The sequence below is a fragment of the Rana temporaria genome, chromosome 2, assembly GCF_905171775.1.
Source record: "Rana temporaria chromosome 2, aRanTem1.1, whole genome shotgun sequence".
Classification (NCBI taxonomy): Eukaryota; Metazoa; Chordata; class Amphibia; order Anura; family Ranidae; genus Rana; species Rana temporaria.
Window position 1 is genome coordinate 304,582,854 of NC_053490.1, and position 23,586 is coordinate 304,606,439.

Below are 23,586 nucleotides of genomic sequence, written 5' to 3' on the forward strand. Positions count from 1 at the left end.
ATTCTCCAGGGTGTTAGAATAAAAAATATATATAATGTTTGGGGGTTCTAATTAGAGGGAAGAAGATGGCAGTGAAAATAGTGAAAAATTACATTAGAATTGCTGTTTAACTTGTAATACCAACGGCTCACCACCAGATGGCACCAGCTCACAAAAAAAGAAAACATTTTTTTTTGCCCCCCTTCCAAGCCAAATCGCCAGGACCCTTTTTCTAGTCGCCATGGCGACCTGGCGCCCGGGATTTGTCGAGCCCTGTGTGTATGTGTGTATATATGTGTGTGTGTATATATATATATATATATATCTAATTTAAAGGCATTTTCTGCCCTTTAAAGCCTGCTGTGGTTTGTATTGTGTTTAGGTTTAGATCTGGTATTCGTTTTTTTTGTGTACCTGTGGTGCCCCTTCCTATGGTTGATACTACCCTTCTATACATCTTTTCGGAATGCTTCGAGGTATTTGGGATGGCTATATTCATTGTGATGTTATGATGCATATATATATTTTATTTTAAAATCTTTAAAATTTCTGTTTTGTTAATATATTTCATTGTCTGAAATGAAACATAATATATCTTTACATTGTTAAATCTCTTCTGCTCGTCCTGAGGAAGACCAAAGGCGAAACGCGTAGACGATGTACAGAGGATATTGTCCATTTATACTATATATCTTAGATGTTTTTTTGTAAAAATTTCTTATTTTGTAATAAAATACATTTTTTATATATTCCCGTCTTGCCTCCAAAATCCGACCATCAATTGCCATCTCTTTGAGTAATTGCCCCCTTTTTTTTCTTCTAAATTTACAGATGTGGCAAATGTGAGTGCTCCCCCCCCCTCCCCTTTTTTCGTTTTTTGAACAAATACCACCATAAGAAAGCTCTATTTGTGGGTGGAAAAAACACACAAATTTTGTTTGGGTACAGCATCGCACAGCCACGCAATTGTCAGTTAAAGCAACGCAGTGCCAAATTGTAAAAAGTGCTCTGGAAGTAAAATCTTCCGGGGCTGAAGCAGTTAATTGTATAGGATACAGGACTTGGTTTTCTTAAACTTTGGGTTATACGCAAGCTACCTTTTTGGGTGAAGGTAGTGTGCATTTGTTCCATGGTCTTAGAATAAAAGTCCTATGCCACTAGCAGAAAGGATTTCTATCTTGGTTTTAAAATTCATATTTGTCTGTACTTTCTAAATGTGGCAACGTTTTAAAGGATAAAAAAATAAATAAAAAAAATCGGCCACCACATCAGGGGGCTCAGGAAGGATTTTTTTCCCCTGCTATAGCAAATTGGATCGTGCTCTGTTTTTTTTTTTTTGCCTTCCTCTGCATCAACTGTGGGTATAGCATTGGGTATATGGGATTCATTGCACTAATTTATTTTATATATATATATATATATATATATATATATATATATATATATATATATATATATATATATATATATATATATATAAATATAATTTGAACTGGATGGACTTGTGTGTTTTTTTTTTTTTTTTTTTCAACCTATGTAAGCTGTCTTCCCCATTTACAGTTAAAATATTCATACATTTTGCATTCTGAGTTGCAGTAAGCAAATTACTAATTTATTGGTACCTATGACTACAATTAATGGTGAACTTTATTCTTGTCATGCCTTTTTGACATGGTGTCTTGGCCATTTCAGAATTGTTGATTGCCTGAGTCATGTATTGCTCATTTTGCTTAGTGTTTGCTAAAGAAATTGCTAAATATCTGTTAAACCGGTCTTTGCAGTACTTTCTTGTAGTTCAGAGTCTTTTTGCTATCATTGCTTTTATTTGCATGGAAATGGTAGTCCCCAAGGAAGAGCAGACCAGGAGATTATCATTAAAGAGCTCAGTAGAAAGATATCGGAGATGTCATTACTGGTGCATGTTCCTGACTTGTCATACTTATGCTTTATTTACTTAGAGAGTCACAGACCCAGAGCAACAATGTGCATATTGGATATCTGACATTTGATATGAACATACTTGTTTTCGGGTAAGTGACTCACCAGGTAGTTAAAGGACCATGTTTAATTATAAAGTAAAGCGTAAACTGTTCCCAGTCTGTAAAAGCACCTTGATGGTTTATTTTCTGGTGGGTGGTCCATAGGAAGTTTGCTTTCTTGAAGAGCTTTAGCGAATTTGGCCTTAATTGCAAGAACCGCACTGATACCTCACTTACCACTTACCCATATAAAACGAATTATGCTTGGTCTAGAATTGTGGCACAATCAACTGCAAGTAGAAGAATTCTTTTAACTTGTCTGTAAGTTGGTATATGAAAAGATTTTGCAGGTATGAGCTAAAAACACTGGCAAATGACCCACTAAAATATTCATGAATAAAATGAACGTTCTGTCACAAAAGTTCTTTCAAATCTTATTTTGATGACCATCATATAGTATTTTTTTTTTTTTTTGCTATGGGAAATAAAAACCTGCACCAGAGCTGGCTGTAGAGGACAAGTGAATTCAACATTTTGTGTATTGCAACCTTGTAATCACCACAGGGAATCCAGACAGATGGGGCTGAAAGTGTGTGATGCAAGTTATTAAGCATAAATACAGTTTGTTTCAAGCTTAAGAGGTCAAAATGCATTGCATCACATCCACAGATGGAGGGGGAAAAAAATGCTGTTTTGCGGGGAAAGTTGTGAAACCATGATGGCACAATCGTGTGAAAAATTTTCATTTTTGTACGGATTGTTTTTTTTTTTACTAGTGGGCCTGACTGATGTTTTAAAAGTGGTGACAATCACTGTGCCCGTGTAGGAGCAGCTTTGTTGATCTAGGACGAAGACTGCTTGGACTACATCCTCCTCCAAAACCTAAGGGGAATCATTTCTGTAGTTTAGCTTTAACCTGAGCAGCTCTTATACTTGATATAACATTGCAGAGCACACAGAACAGCCCTGGATTTCTGGCCGCTTCCACAGGTTTTCTTGCGTGTTGAACAGATACCGCAAAACTCTTCAATGATTAATTCAACAGACCAAAAAGGAGAAAATTAGTTTACCTAATCTCCAGGCACTGATTAACTGAAATCTGTTTTAATTTGAGTTGTGTACTATTTTAATTTTAGCAGCCATTCATGTGTTTAAATAAAGCTCTGTATAGCAGTGTATAATTGGGTACACTATCAGAAGTGTTTTGAGGTTGGCCTTCACAGCTTGCCTACTTCTGCTAGTCTAAAATGTTTTTCACCAACTACAAATCTGGTGGCTTTTAAAAATCAATTGCATTTAATAGTGCTTGGTTTTAATTTTAATGCAGTATATTAAATAGTATAATATAAAGAACTGCAAAAATACAAACCCTTTTGTATATGGGCAGAAAAATGTGTAGTACATCTGTGCAACACACTTCCTTTATTGTATCGCTTTTTTTTTTTTAAAGCCCTAGAAGTTGCAGAACACCACCTGATTTGCTCCAAATGCGTTTAATTTTAATTTACTATTATCATGGGCAGACAAGACTGCAAATTTAATGTTCTCGTACTTGACCAGTTGTCGTGTGTGTGTGTGTGTGTGTGTGTGTGTGTGTGTGTGTGTGTGTGTTTTTTAACTACTAAATCTCTCCCACTCGCCTAACCCTAAAAAAAAATGTAGACAATGTATTTAAAAACATGCTTTTCTTTTTAAATACAAAAATCTAAGTAGACTTGCTTCAGATATACAGTGTATCTAAAAAGTCTACACACCCCTGTTAAAATGAGACCAAGATAAATCATTTCTGAATTTTATCAACCTTTAATGTGACCTATAAACTGTACAACTCAATTGAAAACTAAAATCTTTTAGTGGGAGGAGGAGTAAAACTAAAATCATGTGGTTGCATAAGTCCCCTTTCACACGGTCAGACCCTTCAGGTCCGCCTGTCAGTTTTGTCGGCGGACCTAAATGGCTGCTCCATCCAAGCCTATGGAGCGTCGGATGTGAGCGGTGACATGTCCGCTGACATCCGATCCGCTAAAATCAGACGTATGGCGATACATTCGCCATCCGTCCTATAGGGATCGGGTGACATCTGATGAAAACTGTGACATGCTGTCCGTTTTTCATCAGATCTCTCAATAAGAGACAGCGGCGCTCGACAAGCCCCTCCCTGCTCAGTGAGCCGAGAGGGGCCTGTCATCCGTCAGCTCAGTGGAGAGATCTCCTGCTGAGCTAGAAGGAGCTGGCGGACTGTGACTCGTCTGAATGAGGGCTAGGTGAGCACACCCTCTTTTATAACTGGGGATTTAGCTGTGTTCAGAATTAAGCAATCGCAATCAAACTCATGTTAAAAAGGAGTCGGGACACACTTGCCATCATTTAGAGTGCCTCTGATTAACAAATATAAAGTTCAGCTATTCCAGTAGGTCTTTCCTTACATTTTCTTACTCGCACCCTACAGCAAAAGCCATGGTTTATAGAGATCTTCCAAAGCATCAGAGGGATCTCATTGATAAGATATCAGTCAGATGAAGGGTACAAAAGAATCTCCAAGGCATTTAGATATACCATGGAACGCAGTGAAGACAGTCATCAAATGGAGAAAATATGGCACAACAGTGACATTACCAAGAACTGGACGTCCCTCCAAAATGGAAAAGATGTGAAGAAAGCTGGTCAGGGAGGCTGCCAATAGGCCTACAGCAACATTAAGCCTGGTTTCACACTAGCGCAATCTCGGAGATCACATGTGATTCACACCTGCACAGCAGGTGCCGATCACGTGATCTTTGAGCAATGCAAATTCAGCCATACGGTTGTATGCCTGAACTCGCTTTGAATTTGCATAGAAAATAGCATGTGTTCTCACCTATGTGATCCGATTCCTGTGCGAGTTCACAGTTCGCACTGCAATTTGTGAACTAAACTGGGGGTGTCATTAACTTTAATGTCACCTGCAGCAGTTCGCACAAGGCGATGCGGGAATCGGCGCTGGTTCCTGAATCGCACTGCTGTGAACCCAGGGTGATGGAGCTGCAGGAATATCTGGCAAATACTGGTGTGGTACATGCTGAGTGGCAAGACTTTTCTTACCAAGAAAAACATCCAAGCTGAGCTAAATTTTGCAAAAACACATCTGAAGTCTCCTCCCAAAAGCATGTGGGAAAATGTGTTGTGGTCTAATGAAACCAAGGTTGAACTTTTTTGTTCAATAATAATTCCAAAAGATATGTTTGGTGCAAAAACACTGCACATCACCAAAAGAACACCATTGGGGATGAGCTTTATGTTCGGGTCGAACAATTTGGGGTGTTCGCAGCAAATTCGAAAGCTGCAGAACACCCTTTTAAAAGTCTTTGGGAGAAATCAAAAGTGCTAATTTTAAAGGTTACTATGCAAGTTATTGTCATAAAGTGTTTGGGATGTTTTTTTCGGGAGCAGTGATTTTAACCACTTAAGCCCCGGACCATATTGCTGGTCAAAGACCAGAGAACTTTTTGCGATTTGGCACTGCGTCGCTTTAACTGACAATTGCGCGGTCGTGCGACGTGGCTCCCAAACAAAATTAGGGTCCTTTTTTCCCCACAAATACAGCTTTCTTTTGGTGGTATTTGATCACTTCTGCGGTTTTTAGTTTTTGCAATATAAAAAAAAATAGCGAAATTTTGAGAAAAATTTATATTTTTTACTTTTTTACCATAATAAATATCCCCCAAAAATATATAAAACAATTTCTTTCCTCAGTTTAGGCCGATACGTATTCTTCTACATATTTTTCGTAAAAAAAAATCGTAATAAGCGTTTGGTTTGCGCAAAAGTTATAGCATTTACAAAATAGGGGGTAGTTTTATGGCATCTTTATTATTTTTTTTATATAGTTATGGCGGCGGTCAGCGTTTTTTTCGGTACTGCGACATTACGGCGGACACTTCGGACACTTTTGACACATTTTTGGGACCGTTGGCATTTTTATAGCGATCAGTGCTATAAAAATGCATTGATTATTATAAAAATGCCATGGGCAGGGAAGGGGTTAACACTAGGGGGCGGAGAAGAGGTTAAGTATGTTCCCTGGGTGTGTTGTAACTGTAGGGGGGGGTGGACTCACTAGGGGAAATGATTGATCGCTGTTCATACATTGTATGAACAGACGGTCAGGCATTTCTCCCCTGACAGGACCGGGAGCTGTGTGTTTACACACACAGCTTCCAGGTTTTCGCTCTGTAACGAGCGTTCACGGGTGCCCAGCGGTGATCGCGAGCGAGCGGGTGGCGTGTGCCCCTATTGGCTGCTGGGAGAGATGACGTAGATCTACGTGATCTCGCCCAGCAGAGCCGACCTGCCGCCGTAAAACTGCGGCGGCTGGTCGGCAAGCAGTTAATAATGCTTAAAGTGAAACAATTAAAGTGAAATATTTTTTTTTTTTAATTTCGTACCTGGGCGGTGTCTATAGTATGCCTGTTAAGTAGTGCATGTTTCCCGTGCTTAACAGTCTCTGCACAAAATGAAATTTTTAAAAGGGAAAAAGTCAGATCCCGGCAATACAGATAAGTCAAAGTGTGGGGCCCCCACCAAATTCCATTACCAGGCCCTTGAGGTCTAGTATGGATATTAAGGGGAACCCTGCGCTAAATAAAAAAAATGGTATAGGGGTCCCCCTTGCGTGCTCGGATAAGGGTCTGGCATGGACTTGGTGCAGCCCCACACCATTTTTTTTTTATTATTTTGGCGTGGGGTTCCCCTTAAAATCCATACCAGACCTGAAGGTCCTGGTAATGAAATTTGAGGGTGACCCCCATGCATTTTTTTTTTGTTTGGTGTTCCCCTTAATATTCATGCCAGACCTAAAGGCCTGGTAGTGGACTGGGGTTTTTTTTTTTTTTTCTTAATGACTTATCTGTACTGCCGGGACCTGACAATTCATTATAGCTGCGAGTAGTTTTAAATGACTTTTTTCATTTTGTGCAGGGATTTTCTAAGCACGGGAAACATGCGCTAATTTACAGGCATACTACGGACACCCCCTAGGTACAAAATTTAAAGAAATATTTCACTTTTATTGTTTCAGTTTAAGCATTATTAAATTCACTGCTCCCGGAAAAAGGCGTTTTTTAAAACTTTTTTTTGCATTGATACATGTCCCCTGGGGCAAGACCCAGGTCCCCAAACACTTTTTGACAATAACGAACTTGCATATTAACCTTTTAAAATGAGCACTTATGATTTTTTATGTTCGTGTCCCATAGACTTTAACGGTGTTCGCGTGTTCGAACAAATTTTTTGCCTGTTCGCATGTTCTGCTGCAAACCGAACCAGGGGGTGTTCGGCTCATCCCTAAACACCATACACACCGTGAAGCATGGTGGTGGCAGCAGCATCATGCTTTGGGCCTGTTTTTCTTCAGCTGGAACAGGGGCCTTCGTCAAGGTAGAGGGAATTATGAACAATTCCAAATACCAGTACCATTATTGGCACAAAACCTTGAGGCTTATGCTAGAAAGCTGAACATGAAGAGGAACTTCATCTTTCAGCATATCGACCCAAAGCACTCATCCAAATCAACAAAGGAATGGCTTCACCAGAAGTAGATTAAACTCTTGGAATGGCCCAGCCAGTGCCCAGACCTGAATACGATTAAAAATCTGTGGGGTGATCTGAAGAGGGCTGTGCACAGGAGATGCCCTCGCAATCTGACAGATTTGGAGTGTTTTTGCAAAGAGTGGGCAAATTGCCAAGTCAAGATGTGCCATGCTGATGGACTCATACCCAAAAAGACAGAGTTCTGTAATAAAATCAAAAGTTGCTTCAACAAAGTGTTAAGGGTGTGCATACTTATGCAACCATATATTTTTTTTTTTTTACTTCCCTCCACCTAAAAATATTTCAGTTTGTTGTTCAACTGAGTTGTACAGTTTATAGATCACATTAAAGGTTTAAAAGTTCTGAAAATCATAAGCAGGAGTGCACATATGTGAATTCGGCCTAAATCTATCTCTTGGACTGCATTAAGGGACACGGGTCCTGCTTTTGTGCTTTGTAAATCTCCTTAGTACAACAAAATTGAAGCGTGTTGGGTTAAAGGGGATTGGCAAGTCCTCCTGTAGATGTCAGTATACAGAATTATTTGAAATCTCAAATGACTCCAAGAAATGGTTTTCTGTGTGTCCTGTTCAACCAAATCGCTGTGCATAGTTGGGCAGCATTTCTGCATTTTGTCACACGGTTCAGCACATGAATGGATGTAATCCTAAATGCTATACAAGTAGAATAACAATAAACTGTATTAATCTAAAAGGGAAATGGAGGTGCTTGGGTGTAACTTTCTTCTTTTTTTTTTTCCTCTTGCTTTATTTATTTTTTCATCACATGGGGGGGGGCAGGTTCTCCCCGTAATGCATGGCCGCACGTGCTAGTATCGGGGGTGTGTGGAAGCAACTGGGAGTCTGCCTGTCAGTTTTACACACAATCCTGTTGGTTGCAAGCCAGCAGATGGTGTGAAACACTGTCAGGTCCGTACGTTGTACGAACCTGGCAGTGAAGAGGGGGGGGGACCTCATACTGATGGGCAGCCGTCTTGGAAGGGTGCCTGTGGGCACATGCCTACAGTGCCTAGTGGAAAATGCAACCCTGCTGTGGTGCAGAAATCCGCAACATGTCTGCATCCCTTCTTCCTACACTGCAGCCACCTCCATGGCTCCATTTCTAACCTGCATTTCTGAGCACTACAGCTCAGCTGTGTGGCTTATAAATGAATAGAAAATCGCATTGTAACATTTCAATAAAGTAAAGGGGGGGGGGGATGCAGGTAGGGGTAACTCTCACATTAAATAGCCTGCGTATATTTCCCATGTCATTTGGAACAGATCTTTTCTCATATTAACACAGAGCTCACTTATTGGGTACGGTTGCTGTCTTTATTCAGCTAGAAATGGAACACCAGTCAAATACCGATGCTTACAAGACACAGGAACTTCACATCCAGCTGATCACTATGTAGTTGTATACACAATTAGTGTTTTGCTAAATTGGTCACATTAACTGAATTATGTATTGAAAAAAAAGGCTGATGGAATTATTCTCCATTTTTAGGTCCTCCACCGACCAACCTTTTCCAGCCTCCGCGGCGTCCTGGCTTAGGAACATTAGGAAAGCCAATAAGGCTGCTGGCCAACCACTTCCAGGTGCAGATACCGAAGATTGATGTCTACCATTATGATGTGGATATTAAACCTGAGAAAAGGCCTAGAAGAGTCAACAGGTGAGTAAAGTATTTCTGACAGCAGTATAATGGTTCTTTGTTTAAAAATGTTTAGATGCATGATCTATCCAACAATTTCCTTTTGTTATTTAGAGAGGTGGTTGACACGATGGTGCGACATTTCAAAATGCAGATATTTGGAGACCGCCAGCCTGGATATGATGGAAAGAGAAATATGTACACCGCGCATCCACTGCCAATTGGGAGGGACAGGGTAAGTTTATGCTCTTTGCCACTGCCTTCTTTACTGCTGCTCTACTCCCCCCCCTTATAGTTTTGTTACATGGTATAAAGAATGCTAGAGCCAAACATATATAATGTTCTAGCTGGGCAAGCCTACCTGTCTGAAAAATGTTTTTTTCCAGGAGTCTTGTATTAAACAGCATGTCCTATAAGGGCAAAAAAATCGAATGAACAAGTCAAATGCATGCTGCTAGTTCCTATGGGTTATTTTGTAATGTACAATTCATAATAAAACTTTAAGGGCTGATTCATACAGCATGCAATGTAAAATGTCTGTCACCGCAAGGACACAGAGGAAACAATTGTTTTCTTTTGTGTCCTTGCGGTGACAGACATTTTACATTGTCACACTGCAACGCAGCCTAGTGCTGTGCTAAAATGCAGACGTACTGCATTTTTTTCACAGTGCACCATACAGAATAGCACGGTACTGTACAGCAGGGCAGCGCAGCATGCTGCTGTACAGTGCCATTAATAAAGTGTACCTTTTGTACACTTCAAATAAAATTTGTTCAAAACAAACTGTGATGTCCTGAATTGTGCACCACACTGCCCCCTACTGCAGCCGGGAAAGCGATAAAGCACTCCGGCAGCTGTGTGTTTCAGTGTGAACTCAGCCTAAAGTATTGTTAAAAAAATCAAACACATTGCAGAAGCATGCTTTGGGCACAGCTTTCATTTTTATTAGAAGTGCATCTAAACCCAAAAACAAAAATGTTGGTACTGTTGTCCAGCACCTCCGGTGACTCAGCAAGGAGAGCAATTGCTGGACACAGCAAAAGCTGTGGGTTCAGATATCCTCCCGATTCATTTAACAAGAAAAAAGTAAATGGCTGCTTTTGTTCTTTTTTTACAGGCAAAGAATTTTTTTAGTAATTACTGTTTATCTTGTCACAAATGCACAGCCTTTGTCACTTTCTAGGAGTTTAAAAGACGTAAGCAATGCCAAAGCCTTAAAAACCTCCGTTAGGACTGTTGTGAACTCCCCCAGGAAGTTTTTGCTATCATATGCTAGTATGCACAGTATAATGGCACCTTATGACACTTGCATGTCAAACAAAGCCCGTTAGCCCTCTGGTACATACAGCTTCTCCTTGTGTTCCTTCCAGATTCCCTCTGTTCAGTCACTTGGGTGGGAAGGCCATGATGATGTTGCTCATGCGCAAAGTGCATGAGTCGCTTCATCACAGTGGAGAGCAGTGCCAAAAATGTAATCTGAGTTGTACATGCACAGCTTGGTGTACAATACTGCTGAGACTGGGATAAGCTTTTGAAAAGAGACCAATGGAGTCTGTTATGTGTTTAAAAAAATAAAATACAATAATGAATTCTACTTTAAAGTTATGGGAGAGTAGAAGTGTCAGTCCACAAAACTGCTGACACACTCTCCACTACCTCCACTGAGTGTGTCTGCTGCATTCTGTGATAGCGGTGGGGAGAACAACATAATGTAGGGGGGGATCGACTGAGAGCATCTCTAGATATCCTAATAGGCTTCACTTTACTGTGCTTTGGGCACATTCCTAGCCTGGAGTATATGTATGCTAATTGGCTGAGTTGTTAAGTCCCTAGATATTAAGGGTATCCTTACCCTAGCCAAACTGGTATCCTTAGCAAAGCAAGCCCCAGGGTGTTTTTAGACCCCACATTAGGATGTTTCAGAATTTATTTTTAAAAGCCACCTTTTTCATGGTGTGCCAAGTTGGAATGATTTTGTTTGTGGGTTCTTGTGTAATCTAGTTTTTGGCCAATCCAAAAATTTTGTAACGGTTGTACAACAAGAATAAAACATTGTGTGGACAGATAAATGCAAATTTTCTTAATCATCCCAGGTTGACCTTGAAGTGACTCTTCCGGGTGAAGGTAAAGACCAAACTTTTAAAGTGACCATTCAATGGGTGTCAGTGGTTAGTCTGCAGTTGCTCCTGGAAGCGTTGTCTGGACACGTGAGTGAAGTTCCTGAGGACTCTGTGCAAGCCCTTGATGTAATCACTCGCCACCTACCATCTATGAGGTATTGAAATGCAACATGTGGCTTACAGATGCAGCCATTTATGATTTGCCTAGTATTTGCTAAATTTGTCTTAATGGAATCAGTATTTTTTTTTCTTTATCCCTTCTGACTTTTGCGTAATTTAGCTGTCTTTTTTTTGTACAGGTATACTCCAGTCGGACGTTCATTCTTCTCTCCTCCTGAGGGTTATTATCACCCACTGGGTGGAGGTCGTGAGGTTTGGTTTGGTTTCCACCAATCTGTACGTCCTGCCATGTGGAACATGATGCTTAACATTGATGGTGAGTAAAAAAGCCTCATTTGTTCAGTAAGTTTGTGGTTCCAATCCAAAAAATTTATTAAATCAAGAAAATCTTTTTTGTTGGCTGTCACTTTTTTCTTCTATGAAGAAAGAACACATCCGGGACTGTCACACTCTGTTGAATGGAGTCTTTATTGTACAGGATGGGTTCTTTCTTAATGGACCTGTGCAGAGCCAGCACCTGTCGGTTTTGAGTAGGACGAGAGTAATGTGAGGGATCAGAAGCTTCGAGAGCGGTAACTTTTTTCTTTCCACTTTTTTCTTCTGACCGCTTTGCACCTATTGGACAGCTTAAAGTGGAGTTCCACCCAAAAGTGGAACTTCCGCTTTAAGCACTCCTCGCCCCCTTACAGGTCACATTTGGCATGTCATTTTTTTGGAGGGGGAAAAGTGGGGGCTTCGTTATGAGTGGGACTTCCCATCCCACTGCCTCCTTCAGCCCACAGGCCACCTAGGCGGCGACTCCTCTCCATGTAGTCGGCCCCTCCCTCTAGGCTATCTCCTGGGACACAACGGGTCCCAGAAGATCGCCTGTCCACTCCGATGGAGCAGTGCAACTCGCGCATGCGCTGTGCATGCGCGGCCGTGGAGCCGAAAGCTGTCACGGGCGGTTGCCCAGAGTGGCAATAGTGGCACCGGCGGAGAGGAGGAGGAGGGGGAGCGGAGCGATGCTCCTCGCGGCCGTATTGCTGGACCGTGGAACAGGTAAGTGTCTGTCAATTAAGTCAGAAGCTACACTTTATGTAGCTGCTGACTTTTAATAAACATAAAAAGCCTGGAACTCCACTTTAACTATGCCGCACTTGTTTTCTTGGGGGTAAGCGTGCAGCAGCAAACGGCAATAGAGGCACACCTATAATGGAATCTTACTCATACAGCACTCACTGGTCAATAGCCTGCTTTTAAGTCACTCTGAAACACCGCAGTGACATAGGGGTAATTCTGTGTTGAGCTACTTTTAGAGTTCAACTTTATAATACACTAAGAATAGCTTTAGATCTACACAGGATAGTGACTAGTCTGGTGGGTAAGATCTAGTTCTGTTGTCAAATTTTGCATGTTTGGTATGTAGATGAAGTCTAACAGGAGGTGTATTTACGTGCATATTATGTTCTGGACCCTTTATCTTTTTTTTTTTTTTTTTTTTTTTTTTTTTTATTGTTTTTATTAAGGTATTTTCAATGTTGAGATAAAAAACAGGGCCATAGGGGCATACCCCGGCCAATCATTGCACATAGCAACGTGCACAAAAAGTAACAAAATAAAAGAACAGACATAACAGTTACCCTTTATCTGTTTTTAAGCGCTGTTTTTAATTTTTTTTTTTTATATTTTTTTAAGGAGTCTTCCTACTCTTCAGTCACCGGTCTTAATTCACTGGAGTAATAGAGAAGGGGTTGTATATAGCAGCTAGTCAGTATTAGGCTAAATTCACATGAAAGTAAAAATGTTACTGATCAATTGGCAAGGAACAAAAGTTCTCATGCAAATTATCATGAATATTTTTTTTCATGTGTAAAAATTGACCTGTTCTTTTTCTCAATGGTATAGATCTGGGATATGCAAATAGCGGACCTCCAGCTGTTGCAAAACTACAAGTTCCATCATGCCTCTGCCTCTGGGTGTCATGCTTGTGGCTGTCAGAGTCTTGCTATGCCTCATGGGACTTGTAGTTCAGCAACAGCTGGAGGTCCGCTAATTGCATATCCCTGGTATAGATGTTTACATATGTCCTTGGACTCAGATTTTCAGTTATAGATATGAACGCATTATGTGGAACTTACCTGCAAACCAAGCCATCGTAGTTCCTGTTGGATGCCGCATCCATCTTCGCCCGTCTTCCTTCTGGGTCGGTGGACTGCGGCTGTGTCACTGGCCAGGGCCCCGTGACGTCACTCCTGCACATGCGCACTGGGAGCCGCTGGTCACGACACAGGGCCCTGAAGGAAAGGCACGGGCGGCTGTTCCTTCAGAGTGCATGCACTGATGACGTTATTGGTGGCATATACAGTAAATTCCTGCTGCGCTTTCTAACTTGTTCGGCAGAGGAAGGAGGAGGGGGCCAAACTTCCAAGAGACCGGGCTGCGGTCCCATCTCCTTGAAGTTGGGAACGGTACCTGTTCCCCACTTCCGCTTATCTGTCTCTCCCCCCTCTCTGGAAGTTCCAAGTGGAACAGTTTTTGAACGATCTCGGACAGCCCTTTCATCTCCAGACAGGTCATCGTGCTACTGGCTTGTTTTGTCTTGGTGAAAAACATTACTTTGAAATTCACTTTGTCAAATGTTAATTGATTAAAAATGTGTTGTTTATTAATATACAGTTTGTTCTTAAGTTGCATTTGTATGTAAGTTGGAACAGGTACATTTAAGTGTAACTCAAGCCAAAAAAAATAGTTTGAGTTTTCTGGATAGCATAGGGAGGGGTTAACACTCCTGTAAGGTTTTGTTTTTCTGTCTGTGCCCCTGTTCAGAAGATTTCTCATCACTTTCTGTCCCAATGACAATTGGAATTAGATTTTTTTTTTTCGAGTATTGGTGATAAAGCTTCAGTGTAAACACCTTTTTCCCCATAGGAGTGAATTTCTCTTTCCAGGGGTAGATTTCCTCTCACTTCCTGTTGTCTCCCTCCGTTTGTTTGTAAGTGAGTAGTATGTAAGTCGGATGTTTGTAGCTCGGGGCCTGCTTAATGGGTTCATTCTTCCTTTAATTTTCAGTTTCTGCGACTGCTTTTTACCGCGCTCAGCCTGTAATTGAGTTCATGTGCGAAGTCCTAGATGTTCAGAATATCAATGAACAGACCAAACCACTGACAGATTCCCAGCGTGTAAAATTTACCAAAGAAATAAGAGGTAATTTATTTTCTTCCTAGATTTCACTGTTGTCTGTATTTGTGTTGTCCACCAGCTATAAACCAAGTTTTTTTTTTTTTATATACAGGTTTGAAAGTGGAAGTCACACACTGCGGTCAGATGAAGAGAAAGTACAGAGTGTGTAATGTTACTCGAAGACCAGCAAGCCACCAGACGTAAGGCTCTCAATTCTATAGCAGTGAGATAAATTTAACTGAAAGTGTGATTGTAAAGGCAAAAATGTATTTTAATTTGAAAAAGTTTATACTTGCCTTCTCTGTGCAATGATAATGCAGAATTTCCCCTTACCTTGAAACGGATTTGAATATATTTGTTGAACAGAAGTTGCGAGCAGTTTTAATGTCTGCTGTCTGTAATTATATGAAGCCCCCTTTTTTTTTTTTTTACTGAAGGCGTCACCTATTGTCCATTAAGGGACCCAGGATGTTCAGAGACAGTTGGGTTATAATGCTGCTTACAGGGGAGTTGGACACTGGCAAATTGGTCAAACAAGGTTGACCTCTCCTTTTCTCAGAGTGACTTAATCTGGATATTCTCCCAAACATCCTAAGATCTCCCTCAATTGCCTGGACATTGTTAGGGCTGTTTGTCTTTTCTATAAACCACTTCTTCCATTTGACTGAGGGATGTACTTTTCATCATTCCTGAAGGCCCCCACCGAGGCCTGCCTGCCTTCTTCCTGTTCCCCTATCTCCTAGATGGCTTAGGCAGGTTATTACTCAAGCCTGCAGGCTTAAGGATAAGGTCCTCTTCCTATTGGGGCCCATTTTAATAAATCAGTAAGTGCCTCTTGGGCTTTTCAGCATCAAGCATCTATTTTTGCAGAATTGCAACTCTACCACCTGCTCCATTTGTTTACACATTTTCTAGTTTCACTCAGTGGAAGCTCAGGTCTCAGCTGATGCCAGTTTTGGCTGTAAGCTTGTTCAGGTAGTTCTTTAATCTGCAGGTTGAACAATCGATTTTGTTTTAACTGGTTTTCTTTGGGCTTGTTGGTTTTTGCTGTGTTGGTCCTGCTTTGGGATGTCTGTTATTTCTGGATTTTCTGTGTCCTTTGTGTGCTTTGCCACAAAAGAGGGCGGTTATCTTGCCTCCCATCTCTGTCCACTTTTTTCTTTAAAACTTGTTTGGCAGTGTCTAATTCTTCTGTAAATAGCAATATAACCCAGTTGTTTCTGAATCCTGTCTTCCTTAATAAATTTCAGCAAAGGATTTTAGAGGCAAGTTGAAAATCCCATTTACCAAGGATTGAAAAGGCTATGGCCAAGTGCCAGATCAGGCTCATCCTACCTATTGCCTTGCATTCAGAAATCCTAGCTGGTAACTGATCAGGATGGGCTGAATGTTGTCAGAGCCCAGATTGTGCCTGCCCCTGGTGCATGCTGGTGTCAGTCAAGGTCTGCTCTCATCCTCTCCATATAGGAATAGTAGGTCTCTGCAGCTCACTAGATGGCCGTATGGAAGATGAGGAGGCCCAGGGCTCGAAGTGCATCTTTGAAATTGAAATTGGTAACAGGCCAGGTGCATTCACTGTGGTCGGGGAAGGGCATATGTGAGGGATTTTAAGGGGTTGGGGATAAAAAATAAAAAAACAAAGGCCCCTTATGCACTATAATACTGGTACAAAAGATGAAGATAAAATTTAAGCAGTTGGGTTTTAAGCTGCAGAATTGGTACAAAAGTGGGCACATGGAGAACTTATATAAAATCATCTGCACATCATTGCTGCCACTAGGTGTAACAGGGGTTTTGGATGGAACAGAAATGTCAGTTTTAGAGGTGTCGGAGGCAGTGTAATGCCTGGTACACACGGTAAGTTTTTTTATTCAACCCAGCAGGCTGAACAAAGGCCGTAGGGAACCGGGTAGTGAAGCCGGAGCGCTTCACTTCCTGGTTCCCTCACGGAGGATGGCGGGGGGAGCAGCAGAGAGACGAGCCGATCGCTCATCCTCTGCTGCGGTCGGTGTCCTAATATTAAAAGTCAGCAGCTGCAGTATTTGTAGCTGCTGGCTTTTAATAAATTTTTTTAATGGCACATCCGCTTTAAGTCTTGTTGGAACTTTTTTTGATGGTACAAGTCCTGTGACTGTCACCTTGCATTACTGTTTGATGATTCACTGGCTTTGAACAAGCATGTGTTCAGCAATCAGTTTTGTTTCTGCTTGCTATGGATAGTGTGAATGGGAGAGAGGGAGAGATTTTTATGCATAGTCTGGTTTTTCTCCATGGTGTGCAATTTGTCCTGGCTGCTGTAAAACATGGTTTTTGTATTGGTCGACTTAAAAAGCATCTAAACCAAAAATGTATATTGCAGTTTACCAGTTCGTAGATGTGGCTGTGTTGTCTTTTTCTTTTTATTATCACTTGGTGATCAGGCCAATAAGTCATGTTGGTCATATTTTAGGCTGGGTAGTGCAAATTGGATGCCGGTTTCCCCACATCCAATTCGCATGACAGATTGTGACCGGCTCTCTATGGAGCCGGTTCACATCTCCATTGTGCCTGTGAAAGCGGCTTGTACAGAGGTCCTGTGCATCTTTGGCTCCATTTCAGGGCCAAATTCAGGCAAAAATTGGTCCCTGATTCATCTCTGAAATGGAGAATAAGAACGCACGGAACCCCTGCTGCAAGCCGCATGCAGTTTATGTGAACCCAGCCTAAACGTATGTAAAACGTTTATTGCAGAAGGAAAATCTGTTGCTGTAACTCCCCAAAAAGTTAACTGGAGTTCAGCTTTAATTTGCTAGCCAAATCCTTCGATATCTGCTATTGCATCGAATGCCACCATCTTTGCAGACTAACAAAGCTGCAGTCTAAGGGTGTCTGTTCTTCCAGTGAATTGGAGACATCCTAAGACCGGTAGCGTTGCTGCCTTTATCGCCAGGTGAAAAAAAGAAAACGAATATAGCCACCAATTTTAGGGATTGGTAAACTTTAGTGTGTATGTGTGTGTATTTGTGTGTGTGTGTGTGTGTATATATATATATATAACACATACATTTTTTTTTGTTTTAATATCACTTTAAATCCACTCCCCTCTGCAAAGCAGCATCTTATGTCATTATGTGCTTGCTTCTAGTTTCCCCTTGCAGCTGGAGAATGGTCAGGCCATGGAGTGCACAGTTGCCCAGTACTTCAAACAGAAATACAGCTTGCAGCTAAAATATCCACATCTCCCTTGCTTGCAAGTCGGTCAAGAACAGAAACACACCTATTTACCCCTAGAGGTAAGCATTTCACCATCAACACTTTTTCCTCTAGGCTTGGGCTGGCAGAAAACCTATAGTTGGCAATTGTAATGCACATTAATAATTGCCCATACTAGGCAATGCAACTAGGTAGCCACCAGTACTTTTTCCCACTCTCTTCCGCTGCTTCAAGTTGTTGGCAGACTGCTCAAGAAGCCACTAGTAGTTCTTTCCATTAGGCAGCATGTGACACTTGTTGCCTCTCCACAATAAAACACACTCTGCGCCTGAGAAGACAATCACCTGGCTTAAAGTGGAGGTCCACCCTAAGAAAAAAAAAAAAATGGGCAAAAATTTTTTTTTTTATATACTTACCAGAAGTGGCTGTTACTAGGCAGATTGTTCTAATCTGCCACTTCCTTGTCCGGTGGGTCTTCTTTCTTCTCCTCGCACTGCCTCCTGGGAAATGGGGAGCGGTGTCTTCTGGGACCTTGTGTGTGTCCCAGGAGACATCCGCCCATTCACATAGCGCCGCACAGGTCGCACATGCGTAGTATGGAATTGGGCAGTGAAGCTGCAACGCTTCACTTTCTGATTCCCTCACCGAGGATGGTGGAGGGGCAGCCGCGACCCGAGCGATTGCTCGGCTTTGGCTGCCGACATCGCTGGCTCCCCGGACAGGTAAGTGTCCTTATTAAAAGTCAGCAGCTACAGTGTTTGTAGCTGCTGACTTTTATTTTATATATTTTTTTTAAGCCGGACCTCGGCTTCAAATGAATTTGAGGGATCGTACACCGCAAGTTCTGACTTTCATAGAAATCTCAGGCAGTGGAGCAGGGTCAAAGGGGAGTGTAAGTAACAAAAACATTGACTGCCTATGGCCTTTCCTTGTTACTGGGGCAATTTTTTTACATTTTTGCACATCTTAAAATCCAGGGTTTTTTTTTTTTTTTTGCTAGAGATCACTATCAATCCATATACACATATATTTTCTGAGAGATCCTGAAGAATAAAATGGTGGTACTTTTTTTTTTTTTATGACGCACAATGTGCACCGATTTTCAGGAGAAAAATACACTATGGTGAATTTTAGTGCCAACAAACTCAATATTATGCCCATTTTTGGTAAAGTGACAAAGATGGGGTTGCATCAAGTAAATAAATATGTCAGTCTTGGTCTTTAGAATTGTGCATGCTGGTGGAATTGCAAAAGACTATGGTACGTAAATGTCTCCATAGGCAACATTTTAAAAGTCTTTACCAGGTCATCAGTTTGGAGTTGACCATGACCCTATAATTATTACGTTCACCTTTGTTCACAAGGATACCTCATGTGTGGTGCAGTTTACCTACACATGTTTGTCCTATGCTGCACTTCTGGGTGTGTTGTGTGTGTGTGTGTTTTTTTTTTACTTTATTGCTATCACAGGGGTGCCGACAAGTTTGCTTGGCCTTATGCATACAGTTGGTATGTGTGGCATTCGTCTGTAGACTAGAAAGAAACCTGTGGAATCATGGCTTCCTCCTGACAGTGGGAAGGTGCGTTTTGCGTTTGAAAATTACATTTATTAATAAGTTGACTTTGCCCGCTGTAGATGCTTCAGTTGTCCAAATGTACTAGCAGATTGATTTCTTACCTTTTAGGTATTTCACTTGAATTCCCGGTTTGGTCTCAATTTTTTTTCCTCCTCACCCTGGGATATACAGTGGGGATCGAAAGTTTGGGCACCCCAGGTAAAAATTTGTATTAATGTGCATAATGAAGCCAAGGAAAGATGAAAAAATCTCCAAAAGGCATTAAATTACAGATTAGACATTCTTATATGTCAAAAAGTTAGATTTTATTTCAAAATTACAGAAAACAAAAAAATGGCGTCTGCAAAAGTTTGGGCACCCTGCAGAGTTAATATCTTGTACTGCCCCCTTTGGGAAGCATCACAGCTTGTAAACGTTTTTTTGTAGCCAGCCAAGAGTCTTTCAATTCTTGTTTGAGGTATCTTTGCCCATTCTTTCTTACAAAAGTCTTCCAGTTCTTTGAGATTTCTGGGCTGTCTGTCATGCACTGCTCTTTTAAGGTCTATCCATAGATTTTCAATTATGTTGAGGTCAGGAGATTGTGAAGGCCATGGCAAAACCTTCAGTTTACGCTTCTTGATGTAATCCCCCGTGGATTTTGAGGTGTGTTTAGGATCATTATCCATTTGTAGAAGCCATCCTCTCTTTAACTTAAGCTTCTTCACAGATGGCATCAAGTTACCATCCAAAATTTGCTGAAATTTTATTGAATCCATTTTTCCTTCTACTCGTGAAATGTTCCCTGTGACACTGGCTGCAATACAACCCCAAAGCATGATTCATCCACCCCCATGCTTAACAGTTGGACAGAGGTTCTTTTCATTAAAGGGGTTGTAAAGGGATTTTTTTTTTCATAATAAGCATCCTTTACCTGCAGACATTCCTCTTTTCACTTCCTCATTGTTAGTTTTTGCTCAGAAGTTGCTCTATTTCTTCTCTGTTCTGTTCACTTCCTGCTTGTCTGATTTTACTGACCACCGTAATGGGAGGCTTTACTGCGGTGGTCAGTAACGTGCTCACCCCCTCCTGGGAACTACATCTGTGCGGCAGGATGCTCTCTACGTGTTAGAGACTTCAAGGAGGTGTGAATTACTGGGTGTGCCGCAATTCATACTGGGAAATGTAGTTCTTACATGAACGAGCGCCGCAAACCAGGAAGTGAATGAGAGAACAGAAACTAGAACGCCGGAGGTGATAGAAGGAATTTAATAGGTATTTACTTGTTTTTTAACAGAATCATTACACTATTCTGTCTGTCTACCTTGCAGACATTAATTTTAGGCAATTTATTTTTTCCTTTAGTGACCCTTTAAATTCTGTGCCCTTTCTTCTCCAAATGTACCTTTTCTCATTCTGGCCAAAAAGTTCTATTTTAACCTCATCGGTCCACAGAAATTGTTTCCAAAATGCATCAGGCTTGTCTATATTTTCATTTGCAAAGTTAAAACGCTGATTTTTGTGGTGAGGACGTAGAAGAGGTTTTCTTCTGATGACTCTTCCATGAAGACCATATTTTTACAAGTATCTCTTTATAGTGGAATAGTGTACCACAACTCCAGTGTCTGCCAGATCTTTCTGGAGGGATCGTGCAGTCAAACGTGGGTTTTGAATTGCTTTTCTCACAATCCTGGGAGCTGTTCTGTCAGATATTTTTCTTGGTCTTACGGATCTTGCTTTAACTTCCACTGTTCCTGATGACTGCCATTTCTTAATTACATTCCAAACAGAGGATATTGACATCTGAAAACGCTTTGCTATTTTCTTATAGCCTTCTCCAGCTTTGTGAGCGTCAACTATTTTCACTTTCAGTTTTCTAGACAACTGCTTAGAAGAACCAATGGTACTGATTGTTGGGGCAAGGTCAGATGAGTCTGGGCATTTAAAACCTTTGAGATTGACATCACCTGGTCTTCCCAGACGATGATTGAGAACAATCCATGACACTGGCAGGTCTCAGCTTTGCAAAAGGGGCACTGCATGTTATAAATTCTGCAGGGTGCCCAAACTTTTGCAGACACCATTTTTTTGTTTTCTGTAATTTTGAAAGTTTAAATGATGGAAATAAAATCTAACTTTTTTGACATATTATAAGAATGTCTTATCTGTAATTTAATGCCTTTTGGAGATTTTTCCATCTTTCCTTGGCTTCGTTATGCACATAATACAAATTTTTACCTGGGGTGTCCAAACTTTCGATCCCCACTGTATGTTGTAAATTGTATCAACTCCCACATTCCTATGTAGTGAGTCTCCTTCCAACAAGGTTATTGGGGCTTCTTTTGGTGCCGGACTCTCTAAGAACTGCCCCTCTTGATTTTGTGACTTGCAACCTCAACTGGTATCACTTCTTACTACTCTCTTCCATTGAAAGATGGGTTTTCAGTGTACTCTGTTGGTTTTACACCCTTTGTGAGATGCAAGAGGCCTATAAGAGACTATAGAGTCTGTGGCCTAAATTCTTGCAGTACTGCTAAACCCAAGGTCATATCTACACTCATATAGTAGATGCTTTCACCATTATCTTTTACACTTTGTAGGAATGTTGAAACTTAATTTCTCATAGCCCCATCCCATTCAAAATCATGCAGTTCGGGATGCGAGCATCTTTTATCGATACACTTTTTTTCCAACAAGGAAAACTGATCGCCTCCTGTGGGACTGTTCTCTTTTCTGTTTCAATGTTTTTTTATTAATCATTTACGTAGAATGTTAAAGAATCATCAATTAGAGCAGCGAATAATTCTCGCTTGCTCCGACTATTTATTCTTTTTAGTATCTGCACTGTTTAGACAACCTCTTGGCCCAGATGCTGGTCTGCAGAACACCAATGCAAGAAATGCCTGTTATGTGTTCTCTTTGCTGGGGAACATCTTTTTGACAAATCCTGGACACCTTAAATAGTCACCACGGGGAAAAAACCCTTTTGCCCCAATATAAAAGCCTAAGCCTCTCAATCAGGATACTGTTCTTGTGTTTGTTCCAGTCTTCCCAAGTCTAACCCAAAGCACCAGAGGTTCTGGACTCTCAAATAAGAACATGGTTTCCATGGGTTAAAAGCTAGAACTGCTTTTTCTGCCTCCATCCTTCTTCATGTTGCCAAACCTGCCAATGTTCTGAAAATACTAGGTAACCTCCACATTGGCTCTGGTGCAGTTCCTCTCAAGGTTTCAGTGCCATTGTTCCAAAACAGGAAAAGTTCAAGGGTGTTCTCTCTAAAAAGAGAGTGCATTTACCATATTCTGGATCTAAAGGTGCTTTAAAGTGGAGTTCCGGCCACAATTTTAAATATAAAAACTTTTTAAATATAAATACCCCTGTAATACACAAGCTTAATGTATTCTACTACAGTTAGTCTGTAAACTAAGGTCCGTTTTGTTAGGTTGTTACAGCATTTAGACACTTTATAAAACAGAAATTGACTGGGGCCATCTTAAGTGTGGGCATCATGAAGCCAGACTGTATGACTTCCTGGATTTCAGCCTCGCACATGCTCAGTGCTGCACAAGCAATGTAATGGTTTCAGATCAGGTTTCAGTAGCAACGGGAGTGTCAGAGGAAGTTACCGCCCCTTATCTATGCAAACCTCTCCTCCCCTCCTCCTTCCAGGAACCAGTAAATATACAAAATAATTTGTTCTTGTGCAGATATATCTACATAACAAAATTTTATATATATATATATATATATATATATATATATATATATATATATATATATATATATATATATATATATATCTTGTTATATATGTGGTGTGTATACATATACTAGACATGTGCACTGTCAATAAATTAATTTTGTTTAGTTCCGTTTCACATTCGTACGCTCATAATGGGCACAGCAGGAGTACAGCCACAAAAAGTCAGCACAGAACAGGGATGGTGGGAACCCTTCATGAGGGATTCCCACCATCCCTACACTGAGTTCCCGGGTCTGTACACCCGCTGTGCCCATTATGAGGGGTTCCCACCATCCCTGTGCTGAGTTCCTGGGTCTGTACACCCGCTGTGCCCAATATGAGGGGTTCCCACCATCCCTGTGCTGTGTTCCTCCTGCTTCCTTCTTCCCCCAGCACAGCACATTGCCACCATAACATTGCCCACCGCATCGGCCCCGGCACAGCACCCCGCATCGGCCCCGGCACAGCACCCCGCATCGGCCCCGGCACAGCACCCCGCATCGGCCCCGGC

General features: G+C 41.2%; 1 protein-coding gene across 1 annotated transcript in view; it reads left to right on the plus strand.

Moving 5' to 3' along the window:
- Positions 1 to 23,586, plus strand: part of AGO4 (argonaute RISC component 4) — a 77,105-nt gene that overhangs the window by 14,811 nt on the left and 38,708 nt on the right. Inside the window, exons 2-8 of the mRNA XM_040337318.1 lie at positions 9,036 to 9,204; positions 9,298 to 9,418; positions 11,280 to 11,461; positions 11,606 to 11,742; positions 14,478 to 14,612; positions 14,701 to 14,788; positions 17,713 to 17,860. Coding sequence (XP_040193252.1) covers positions 9,036 to 9,204; positions 9,298 to 9,418; positions 11,280 to 11,461; positions 11,606 to 11,742; positions 14,478 to 14,612; positions 14,701 to 14,788; positions 17,713 to 17,860 — 980 coding nt within the window. The remainder of the gene's footprint in view (positions 1 to 9,035; positions 9,205 to 9,297; positions 9,419 to 11,279; positions 11,462 to 11,605; positions 11,743 to 14,477; positions 14,613 to 14,700; positions 14,789 to 17,712; positions 17,861 to 23,586) is intronic.